General features: G+C 42.9%; 1 protein-coding gene across 2 annotated transcripts in view; it reads right to left on the bottom strand.

Moving 5' to 3' along the window:
* Positions 1–6,502: 6,502 nt before the first annotated feature.
* Positions 6,503–13,494, bottom strand: part of LOC124787489 (cystathionine beta-synthase) — a 167,667-nt gene continuing 160,675 nt past the window's right edge. For both annotated transcript variants that reach the window (XM_047254343.1, XM_047254344.1), the window contains exon 11: positions 6,503–7,461. In XM_047254343.1, coding sequence (XP_047110299.1) covers positions 7,313–7,461 — 149 coding nt within the window. In that variant the 3' untranslated portion in view covers positions 6,503–7,312. The remainder of the gene's footprint in view (positions 7,462–13,494) is intronic.

Below are 13,494 nucleotides of genomic sequence, written 5' to 3' on the forward strand. Positions count from 1 at the left end.
TCTTTCCTCATTACCTTAGCCAGCTTCATCCTGACCCACAACTTCTTCACTTTCGAAGGCCAGACATACCAACAATTAAAGGGAACAGCCAAGGGTACCAGAATGGCCCCCTCGTACGCCAACCTATTCATGGGCCACTTAGAGGAAGCCTTCTTGGTTACTCAGGCCTGCCAACCCAAAGTTTGGTACAGATTTATTGATGACATCTTCATGATCTGGACTCACAGTGAAGAAGAACTCCAGAATTTCCTCTACAACTGCAACTCCTTTGGTTCCATCAGATTCACCTGGTCCTACTCCAAATCCCATGCCACTTTCCTTGATGTTGACCTCCATCTGTCCAATGGCCAGCTTCACACGTCCGTCCACATCAAACCCACCAACAAGCAACAGTACCTCCATTATGACAGCTGCCACCCATTCCACATCAAACGATCCCTTCCCTACAGCCTAGGTCTTTGTGGCAAACGAATCTGCTCCAGTCCGGAATCCCTGAACCATTACACCAACAACCTGAAAACAGCTTTCGCATCCCGCAGCTACCCTCCCAACCTGGTGCAGAAGCAAATAACCAGAGCCACTTCCTCATCCCCTCAAACCCAGAACCTCCCACAGAAGAACCCCAAAAGTGCCCCACTTGTGACAGGATACTTTCCGGGACTGGACCAGACTCTGAATGTGGCTCTCCAGCAGGGATACGACTTCCTCAAATCCTGCCCTGAAATGAGATCCATCCTTCATGAAATCCTCCCCACTCCACCAAGAGTGTCTTTCCACCGTCCACCTAACCTTCGTAACCTCTTAGTTCATCCCTATGAATCCCCAAACCACCTTCCCTACCCTCTGGCTCCTACCCTTGTAACCGTCCCCAGTGTAAAACCTGTCCCATGTACCCTCCCACCACCACCTACTCCAGTCCTGTAACCCGGAAGGTGTACACGATCAAAGGCAGAGCCACGTGTGAAAGCACCCACGTGATTTACCAACTGACCTGCCTACACTGTGATGCATTCTGTGTGGGAATGACCAGCAACAAACTGTCCATTCGTATGAATGGACACAGGCAGACAGTGTTTGTTGGTAATGAGGATCACCCTGAGGCTAAACGTGCCTTGGTGCACGGCCAGCACATCCTGGCACAGTGTTACACCGTCCGGGTTATCTGGATACTTCCCACTAACACCAACCTGTCAGAGCTCCGGAGATGGGAACTTGCCCTTCAGTATATCCTCTCTTCTCGTTATCTGCCAGGCCTCAATCTCCGCTAATTTCAATTTGCCGCCACTCATACCTCACCTGTCTTTCAACAACATCTTTGCCTCTGTACTTCCGCCTCGACTGACATCTCTGCCGAAACTCTTTGCCTTTACAAATGTCTGCTTGTGTCTGTGTATGTGCGGATGGATATGTGTGTGTTTGGGCGAGTGTATACCTGTCCTTTTTCCCCCCCTAAGGTAAGTCTTTCCACTCCCAGGATTAGAATGACTCCTTACCCTCTCCCTTAAAACCCACATCCGTTCGTTTTTCCCTCTCCATCCCTCTTTCCTAATGAATGTTGGTTGCGAAAGCTGGAATTTTGTGTGTGTGTGTTTGTGTTTGTTTGTGTGTCTATCAACGTGCCAACGCTTTTGTTTGGTAAGTTACATCATCTTTGTTTTTAGATATATTTTTCCCACGTGGAATGTTTCCCTCTATTATATATATATATATATATATATATCAAACTTTCAGGAAACATTCCTCACACACAAATAAAGAAAAGATGTTATGTGGACATGTGTCCGGAAACGCTTAATTTCCATGTTAGAGCTCATTTTAGTTTCGTCAGTATGTACTGTACTTCCTCGATTCACCGCCAGTTGGCCCAATTGAAGGAAGGTAATGTTGACTTCGGTGCTTGTGTTGACATGCGACTCATTGCTCTACAGTACTAGCATCAAGCACATCAGTACGTAGCATCAACAGGTTATTGTTCATCATGAACGTGGTTTTGCAGTCAGTGCAATGTTTACAAATGCGGAGTTGGCAGATGCCAATTTGATGTATGGATTAGCACAAGGCAATAGCCGTGGCGCTGTACGTTTGTATCGAGACAGATTTCCAGAACGAAGGTGTCCCGACCGGAAGACGTTCAAAGCAATTGATCGGCGTCTTAGGGAGCACAGAACATTCCAGCCTATGACTCGTGACTGGGGAAGACCTAGAACGACGACGACACCTGCAATGGACGAGGCAATTCTTCGTGCAGTTGACAATAACCCTAATGTCAGCGTCAGAGAAGTTGCTGCTGTACAAGGTAACGTTGACCACGTAACTGTATGGAGAGTGCTACGGGAGAACCAGTTGTTTCCGTACCATGTACAGCGTGTGCAGGCACTATCAGCAGCTGACTGGCCTCCACGGGTACACTTCTGCGAATGGTTCATCCAACAATGTGTCAATCCTCATTTCAGTGCAAATGTTCTCTTTACGGATGAGGCTTCATTCCAACGTGATCAAATTGTAAATTTTCACAATCAACATGTGTGGGCTGATGAGAATCCACAAGCAATTGTGCAATCACATCGTCACCACAGATTTTCTGTGAATGTTTGGGCAGGCATTGTTGTTGTTGTTTTTATTGGGCCCCGTCTTCTTCCACCTACGCTCAATGGACCACGTTATCATGATTTCATACGGGATACTCTACCTGTGCTGCTAAAACATGTGCCTTTACAAGAACAACACAACATGTGGTTCATGCACGATGGAGCTCCTGCACATTTCAGTCGAAGTGTTCGTACGCTTCTCAACAACAGATTCGGTGACCGATGGATTGGTAGAGGTGGACCAATTCCATGGCCTCCATGCTCTCCTGACATCAACCCTCTTGACTTTCATTTATGGGGGCATTTGAAAGCTCTTGTCTACACAACCCCGGTACCAAATGTAGAGACTCTTCGTGCTCGTATTGTGGATGGCTGTGATACAATGCGCCATTCTCCAGGGCTGCATCAGAGATTCCATGCAACGGAGGATGGATGCATGTATCCTCGCTAACGGAGGACATTTTGAACATTTCCTGTAACAAAGTGTTTGAAGTCACGCTGGTACGTTCTGTTGCTGTGCGTTTCCATTCCATGATTAATGTGATTTGAAGAGAAGTAATAAAATAAGCTCTAACATGGAAAGTAAGCGTTTCCGGACACATGTCCACATAACATATTTTCTTTCTTTGTATGTGAGGAATGTTTCCTGAAAGTTTGGCCGTACCTTTTTGTAACACCCTGTATATATCTTTCTGCTTGTTTTAGTTGTCCTTTCTACTTTGGTAATCATTGTTGCCACAACAGCGTCATGGTCACTGATACCAATTTTGATGTGGACGTCCTCAAAGAGGTCAGGTCTACTGGTTTGTGGGTTTGTGCCATTAGATCCAATATACACTCCTGGAAATGGAAAAAAGAACACATTGACACCGGTGTGTCAGACCCACCATACTTGCTCCGGACACTGCGAGAGGGCTGTACAAGCAATGATCACACGCACGACACAGCGGACACACCAGGAACCGCGGTGTTGGCCGTCGAATGGCGCTAGCTGCGCAGCATTTGTGCACCGCCGCCGTCAGTGTCAGCCAGTTTGCCGTGGCATACGGATCTCCATCGCAGTCTTTAACACTGGTAGCATGCCGCGACAGCGTGGACGTGAACCGTATGTGCAGTTGACGGACTTTGAGCGAGGGCGTATAGTGGGCATGCGGGAGGCCGGGTGGACGTACCGCCGAATTGCTCAACACGTGGGGCGTGAGGTCTCCACAGTACATCGATGTTGTCGCCAGTGGTCGGCGGAAGGTGCACGTGCCCGTTGACCTGGGACCGGACCGCAGCGACGCACGGATGCACGCCATGACCGTAGGATCCTACGCAGTGCCGTAGGGGACCACACCGCCACTTCCCAGCAAATTAGGGACACTGTTGCTCCTGGGGTATCGGCGAGGACCATTCGCAACCGTCTCCATGAAGCTGGGCTACGGTCCCGCACACCGTTAGGCCGTCTTCCGCTCACGCCCCATCATCGTGCAGCCCGCCTCCAGTGGTGTTGCGACAGGCGTGAATGGAGGGGCGAATGGAGACGTGTCGTCTTCAGCGATGAGAGTCGCTTCTGCCTTGGTGCCAATGATGGTCGTATGCGTGTTTGGCGCCGTGCAGGTGAGCGCCACAATCAGGACTGCATACGACCGAGGCACACAGGGCCAACACCCGGCATCATGGTGTGGGGACCGATCTCCTACACTGGCCGTACACCACTGGTGATCGTCGAGGGGACACTGAATAGTGCACGGTACATCCAAACCGTCATCGAACCCATCGTTCTACCATTCCTAGACCGGCAAGGGAACTTGCTGTTCCAACAGGACAATGCACGCCCGCATGTATCCCGTGCCACCCAACGTGCTCTAGAAGGTGTAAGTCAACTACCCTGGCCAGCAAGATCTCCGGATCTGTCCCCCATTGAGCATGTTTGGGACTGGATGAAGCGTCGTCTCACGCGGTCTGCACGTCCAGCACGAACGCTGGTCCAACTGAGGCGCCAGGTGGAAATGGCATGGCAAGCCGTTCCACAGGACTACATCCAGCATCTCTACGATCATCTCCATGGGAGAATAGCAGCCTGCATTGCTGCGAAAGGTGGATATACACTGTACTAGTGCCGACATTGTGCATGCTCTGTTGCCTGTGTCTATGTGCCTGTGGTTCTGTCAGTGTGATCATGTGATGTATCTGACCCCAGGAATGTGTCAATAAAGTTTCCCCTTCCTGGGACAATGAATTCACGGTGTTCTTATTTCAATTTCCAGGAGTGTATTTCCATCAAGGTCGCACCCTTTCTAGCCATGCTAAGTAGCTACTACTTACCACTGCTTGGTTAATATTTATAAGAGAATACCAATTTGCATACTGTAAGAACAGAGTACTACTTAAAATGAGCAATTTTATTTGAAATGTTGCTAACAGCCAATTCCACTCATTGGATATAGTTCATCAGATAATCTGTAGGAATAAGATATGTAAGATATGTTTTTATTTTGGCTACCTCTCAGTATTCTAACTGTACACTGAGAGTTTTTTTTCTCCATACCAAAATATTTGATATGTACTACAGCACCTCCAGACATTTGCTACTATGACATCACACACGATTCTCATAAAATACTACACGATCTAGTAACGTTAATGTGACCACCTTTCTAAATACTGAATAACTAACTTCTGTGCTGCAAACATGCAAAAAGAGAATCAGTGAGGTTCTGCAGAGTACTGACAGGGATGTGAAGCCATGTCGACTCTAGTGCTAGGTTCCTCAGTTGAGAATTCATGGCACAAACAGACCGATCGTGATGGTTCCACAAACTGGGTTTAAAACTGGAGAGTTTGGTGGCCTGGGGAGTATTGTAAATTTATCCTGCCACTCTTCAAACCGTATATGTACACTGCAAGTTGTAGTTGTGTGGCATTTTGCACTGTTCTGCTGGTAGATGTCATTGTGCCAACGATAAAACATATTTTGTCCCCAAGGAAAGATGCATACTTGCGTTGACCCACTGTGCCTTCCAGAATGAAGAGATTGCCCACGGAATGCCAAAAAAGATTCCCCAGACCATATGGGCTCTCTTCTAGCCTGGACCATTCCAACAATTTTAGCAGGACCATACACAGCCATCTGTCTGACGTAGCATAAACTGTGATTCATCTAAAAAGACCATCTGTTGCCAGTCCGTGGACATACACTTGCAGTATTGGCATGCAAATTCCAGCCTTCCTCTCTATCACCAATGAACAGCAGTCAGCAAGGGTGTATGAATCAGGTGTCTGTTGTGGAGGCCCATACGCTGCAACATTCAGTGAACGGTTGTTGAGGAGTTACTGTTGGTAGCCCCTTGGTACATCTGGGTGGTCAGTCGCTCAACAGTTGCATGTTCCGCCCGTACACATCTCCACAGCCATTGTTCATCCCTGTCATCTATGGTCTATGGTGCACCAGTTGTCTTGGCACTGGTTTTGGATAGCACCATTTTGCCATGCATTGTATACTTCAATCACAGCAGCAGGCAAGCAGTTCACAAACTTAGCCATTTCAGAAATGCTTTCACAATTGGTCCAAAAGCCAATGATCATGCCCTTTTGAACATTATATACACAGCTCTGATCCTGCATTATGTGACTGCCCTTTTTTCTGCGTCTCCAACGCCCTTCATATTCCCTTCACTGCTAGACCTTCTGTCTGTGGGTTGTTAACTGCACATTGTCATCGAACATAAATGGTGGTCACATTAATTTGACTGGACTGCGTACATTGTTAACCTACACTGCAACTGATGACTGCTTTCCTTTTAAAATTGGATTTACATACATACAAGAACACATGGGCCAATACATTATTCCATAACAGACAATATAACAATATTATTTAACTTTAGTTCAGCATGTTGTTTATTATAAGTCAATTTATTAGACAGATATTTTCTGAAAAAGTATTTATTGATCATCAAAACAGTGAAAAAATATAGCTCATATGAAGGTGCACATTAACATTAGTATTGAGTCACTTCATCAGACAACACATGCCACAATGCGTTTCTTAAATTGTATTTTATGGTGCTTATCAATGGAACAATACACTTAGCCATGAATAAGCACCACAATAAATGCCACAAAATCAAACTCCAACTTCACAGACATTTGCATTTGTGCTTTGCAGTTTCTGCTTTAACCTTGGTATGAACATAAATTATGATTTAATTCACTTATACTCTTCAGATTCCCTTTAGCATTTTGTATCAAAAAAGGTAACTGTAAGTCCACTTTGAGAATATGTATATTTTCAGCTACTGGAGGAACTACACTCTTTTGAACCATTTGAACAATATACTCCTCTCTCTTCTCATAGATTAATTTTAAAAAATTACCAGCCATCAGTCCCTCCTTCGACTATACTCTACCTTCTGTTTCCTTTGTTCAGTCATTTATGATGAATTTTGTTGCATTTGACACTGACCTAACAAATGAAACAAAATTAATTTTTCTAATGCAAACAATTTTTATTGGTCAGTGCTCACCTATATAAAAAATTAGTTAATTGTTTCTTTGGTGGTGCCTCTCCATTTTGTGTATACGACAGGCATTTTATCATTTCCTTTGTCTCTGAATTGATGGATGTAACAAAAACTATCTGTATTGTTCAGTATAGTTTTTCATTCTTGGACACATTTTTTCACTCTTAAACATCCAATTTATATGTAATAGAATGCTGAAAATCACAGTCCACATGTTTATTCTGATTCTGATGTCTTTATACTTCCATTAAGGATGTCACTGCCATTTGTTACACCACCTTTGTTTGTTATATAGTTCAGAAGATCTATAGGTGTAACAATTCCAATAATTACTTCCCTTGTCTCAACCACATTGCTATTTGTGTCTGAAACAGAAACAAATATTAGAAAAATTAACACCTTAGTATCACGCACTTATACAGAAATACTGAGAAATATTTTAGAAAAGCTAGTTGTTGTAGATCTATATACCACTTCTTGCCCTATGCTATAGAGCTCTAGCAGTTTGTCATCCTAACTGCACATTGTTTTACTAGTGAAAATGAGTAATAAATTTATAGTACATGTAACATAATATAATCATAGTCAATGATCAGTTCGACATCTTGACTGTATACATGAATGAGCATTTGAGAAACGGGACTGTGACCTTGAAATTAATTGCAGGAAAATTAAACATAAATAAATAAAATTCTAGAGCAAAGCATAGCAATAGAACTTCTGTTCTCAAAACAAATACCTTCTCCAACAGAAACTTATGATCAACACAGCTGGAGGATTTTCCCAAGTTCCAGCAGATACTTACTGCAAACTATTAATATGGTAATGGAAAATTCTTGGTGGAATATAAATAATTTAGGAGTGCTCTTTACATTATTTTCTGACAAACTATGGTTATTAAGGATCTCTATGATATTGTCCACAAATGTAAAGACAGCTAGTTCATTTGATACATCAATTAAAACAAAAAGTGCTTTTTATTTATAATAATAAATTGGTCAAAATGTTTCCAATCCTGGTAACCAACAGTTTTTCAAATACTTTGGAAAATACAATTAATAGTGAGACCATTCTACAGTTGTTTAATTGCTAGCATCCCCCTTTTTGTGTAGTGGTTCTATGATGCGAATTTCATCCTTCCTGGGAATATTCCCTGGTACATTACCGTATTATGGATGGCACAACTCTACATCATTCACTAGTTCAGGTTTTCAGTAGCTAATCACATATGTGTAGAGCACTTCTGAAAAGTGTTTATTCTTTGATGAAGCAATTGTCTTCCTCAATTCACCATGACTACAGGAGATTGGTAATTTCATCAAAAGTAATGATAACTTCATTTTTGAAGGTATCTGTTGCCTCACACACAACTCACTTATCAGCTCTGTTACACTAAGGAAATGTTCAGTGAATATTTTGGCAATCATTTGCTTATTATAAATGTCAGATCAATAGCTGAAGCCCTGCTGAATGTCTCTCCTGGCTCATTTTTACATTTTTATTTTTCTGTCACTTTATTCAGATCACTAAGAGAGATGAAAAGGTAACTGTGATGTGGTTTGGAATTTGATAGTCTGAAAAAGGAAGGAAAGGAAAACTAGTAGGAGAAATTAGACTATGGTACACAAAAAAAAGGGGAAGCTGACTCATATAATTCTTCACAGAGCACAATATGGTCTTTGTTAACACAGTTTAAGAATCATGAAAGAGGGTTGTATATCTGAAAGTGGAAGAGATCTGAACACACCACAAGGCTTCAGATAGATTACATAATGATAAGATTTTAAACTGCAAAACATTTCCAGTACCAAATATGAATTGCAGATTAAAACTGAAGAAAATACAGAAAGGTAGGTGATTCATCCTATTTATGACCTTTTAGTTCCCTTATGCCCAACAGGAAAAAGGAAATGTGTGGCCAGAAATACTGCAAGAAGGATCTTACAGATCACTGAAAGCCCTAAGTTAAAACATGATCCATGAGAGTAGACAAATACTGAGAACTTTGAGAGAATAAAATAATAAAACTATTCCACCAGGTGTGCTAGATATATGAAACAAGTGAAATACATGTAGCCTTATAGAAGAATGCAATAATTTCAATTCAAGAGAAGGTAGGTGGTGACTGGAGTGAACATTACTGAATTATCAGTCGCATTAGTCCTGGTTGCAAAATACTGACACAATGTACTTCGAGAACAATCAAAAGATTGGTAGAAGCTAACTTCAGGGAAGATCACTTTGGGATCGAAAATGAAGGAACATGCAAGACAATGCTGATCCTGCATCTTATCTTACAAGATACGTTGAAGAACAGAAAAGCTATATTTATAGTATTTGTAGAAGTACAGAAGGCTTTTGACAATGTTGAATAATGGAAAGCCCAGGATGGAATAACAACAATATGGAAAGGATAGATTGCTACTCACCACATAGAGTAAGCATTGAGCTGCAGATAGGCACAATAAAAAATACTGGTAGAATATTTAAGCTTTTGGACAGTGTCCCCTTCCCAAAGTAGAAAACACACACACAAGTACAGCTTACACAGACATGGCCACTGTCTCTGGACTCATCCCCAGCCCCAGCACTTGAAGACAGTGGCCACATGTTGTTTGAGTTGTATTTGTGTGCGTGTTTTCTACTTTGGGAAAAGGACTCTGTCTAAAAAGCTCAAATATCTCACAATGGAATATCCAGGATGGAATGTAACAGTATTATGAAAAGGAAAGTTGCTACTCACCATATAGCAGAGATACTGAGTCGAAGATAGTTACAACAAAAAAAACTATCACAAATAAAGCTTTAGGCCAGTAAGGCCTTCATCAAAAATAGAACACACACACACACACACACACACACACACACACACACACACACACACACAAACGCAACTCATACACACACGTCTGCAATCTCAGGCACCTGAAACCACACAAATATTGCACCAGGATATTTCATTGTGCCTGTCTGTGACTCAATGCCTCCTCTATGTAGCGGGTAACAATCTATCCTTTCTATTTTGACAATGTTGACTGGACTACATTTTTTTTTTTTTAATTCTTAAGATATCATGGATAAAATACAAGGAGTGAAAGGTTATTTATCACTTGGACTGAAAGAGGACCATACTTATAAGAGTCAAAGAATATGAAAAGCAAGCAGTAGTGGGTAAGGAGTGAGACAGGGTTGTAGCCTATCCACAGTGTTATTCAATCAGTACACTGTGCAAGTGTAAAGGAAATCAGCACCACCACCACCACCACGAACAACAACATCAATTTGTGAATAATATTTCAATACTTTTCAAAGAAGATGAGTTTTTAATAGCTGTTTCATGTTCTAGGTTCATTATACAGGCTTGCTTTCTTTTAAGACATATCTTGGTGCTGGTATTTATCCATGGCTTCTTAACACGTTCTTAGAGGTGCATCTTGCTATTTATGCCATATATTAATGACCTGGTGAGCAATATTAATAGCAACCTCAGACGTTTTTGCATGTGATTTAGCTATCTATAATAAAGTACTGTTTGAAAGAAATTGCACAAATATTCCATCAGATTGCACTATGGTTCACAGCGGTGCTAAGACTGATAACTCAGAAATGCAAAACTATGCACTTCAAAAAAATGTAGAAATGTAGTATTTTATGACTACAACATCAACAAGTCACTACTGTAATCAGCCATTATACAATTAACTGGATTTAACCATTCATAAGAGTATGAAATGGAATTATTATGTAGACATAATTGTAGGTAAAGCAGGTATCAGACTTCAGTACATTAGTAAGATACTAGGAAAAGACAGTCAGTTTACAAAGAAGACTGTTTACAAAACACTCATAGGAGCCATAGTTAAATACTGCTCAAGTGTGTGGGACCTGTGGGAGACAAAATTACAATATGCATTGATGATGGGCTGTGAGTGCTAGACCAGTCACCTCAGTTTTATCGTACCAGGGTATGCACTCATTCAATGAAGTGTATGTCTACCATGTTGCATCATACCTCACTCACATCATACCCACACTGTACCCAACTTCCACACTGATGACTCTACGATTCGCAATGACTGTGTACAATCTAATTTTTGCATGAATATGGTTGCTACACTAGGACAATGTAACCTCTGTTAACTGATGTGTGCTGAAACTGGCATGCTGTGCCAACAGCTTCTGTTCTGGACAGTGCAGTGCTTCTCAACTGATTTGTCCACCATCTATAGACATCAGTTATTCAACTGAAGTGCTCACCTACTCTGGTTCAACTTACAATGCCAGTCCTGAACAACTAAATACAACAAACAATCTGCTGTGGGACCTCATCGCCTTAACCTACTTGCAGAAATACTATGCAAGGACTGGACTGCAACATTCTCACTGGATAGATTCACATTCATTCAGCACAGACAGCACATCTTCTGCACCACATGAAAATCTGTTCACTTTGCCTTTGTTGACACCAGTTGCCTGGCTTTCATACATGACCATGGAACATACCCAGTTTTGTTCAGACCAACCTCAAACCCGGCATACAAATGTGAACAACTTATCTCTAACTAGTGGTGTTGCAAATGAACAATCACATCAAGAATGTTTTGTGGATCACCGCTATGGTATTCACATTGTTGATGACAATGTTGGCTGTCTTGAACCACAGCAACAGCCTTGGCACGCTTCCCTCCTCATAGCACCCGAGCCAAATTGATTTAACAAAATCGCTTCAGACTCTGGCATCACCGCACCTGTCTGGATTGACAGCCTTTGCGCATCAACAAACCCCCACATCCCTGAGACCCGTACCACGCCTGCACAACACATTCCCATAACATGCCTGCACAGAACATATCTGTGTCGTGCCCAGGCCTGTGCAGAACACTACCAAGCACACTGCATTCTCACCTACACGAAACATCAACACGCAATGCCCGCACAACAGCTTCACGCGACAAGTTGTGCCGCACCCAGGCAGAACTGCTTTGTCCAGCAGCTTGCATCCCTGCCACAGTTCGGCACACGACTGTCGACTGACTTGTGACAACTCGACAGTGTCCGCAACAGGTTCACCTACCGCGAAGACCATACTAGTCATCTCCATGCTCTGCACAACAACGAATCTTTTCTCACACCACTGACAATGACTGCTACTGGACTTCACATCTCCGATTGCACACATGAATGTCATCTTCTCATCAACCCAGTTTCTAATGAGTATTTCGTGCAGCTTCCACCTCCATTTGTCCTACTTCTGGCAAGCCACTTTTTGGCAGACATCAGCTCTGATATCAAACTGCAACTACTTGATCTTTCATCATCAATGGACAAACCTATGGCATTGCAACCGCACGAAGTTGCCAGTTCGTCAATCGTAGTGCACAGACCCATGACCAAGAACCCATTACAATCACTATCCGACCACCTTATATGGACTTCTCTTTTAAGGAAATCATAAAACCAGACCTAGTGATGCGAGCTTTTTATGCCAATTCCACCTCTCCTCAGTCATACAACACAACAACACACCACACTCTTTTACTTCAACAGGGCCCTGCATCCCAGGACCTTTCACCCTGGCACCTCCAACTCTACCTGGTACATCGACCATTAAAGACAAACAGCAGGAAGAAAATTGTACATCCATCAACACAGTCAAGCAGTATGCCCCCTCAGCTGAAGAGTTCTCGGTGATTCACCTACACTATGCTGACTGTTATTCATCTTCAGATGCACTCCGTATGGAGAACACATTGGTCCTACAATACAATGATGACACATCTGCTGCCTTTACCATGGCGGGCAAGCAGCTCATTGCTTTGACACACAACCATCATGATGATGCATGTGTGACCCTGGTCCTGCCAACTGGTCATGCCTACCTGACATCTGAAGTGCTGTCTCCCCACTTCAGGCAACATGTGTGTCAACACCAAACCTAGACATACAACAAAACACACACAATGGTACACTGTGCTTCTCCCTGCCAGCTGGCTACTCCACCACTGGCACCTTCAGGCACACCCTTCCATCATGCCTCTTCCACATGACTCACCGAAATGCACCTCGATCACCATCGCTGCTGATCTTTACATGAAGACATCGACTCCATCGACTGTATTCTTCTGCTTCCACCATTAGATTACTACACACCTATTACAGGTCAATGATGCTCTACAATGCCACATTCAGGACACATCAGAGGAACTGAACACAACACGATGCCATTCTGACCACAGTCAGTTGCACTAATCACTTCGGCACTTTTTCCCAACACGAGTTCACACAATAGTGCTGGACTCTACGACTGCATCTCCATCTACACAAACTTCAGCCATGACTCAAAAGACATCAGCACTCAGTGTTTTTAACCCCTCTCAGCCTCCAGTCCATCATGGACA

Source organism: Schistocerca piceifrons, chromosome 1 (genome assembly GCF_021461385.2).
Source record: "Schistocerca piceifrons isolate TAMUIC-IGC-003096 chromosome 1, iqSchPice1.1, whole genome shotgun sequence".
In the NCBI taxonomy this organism is placed as follows: Eukaryota; Metazoa; Arthropoda; class Insecta; order Orthoptera; family Acrididae; genus Schistocerca; species Schistocerca piceifrons.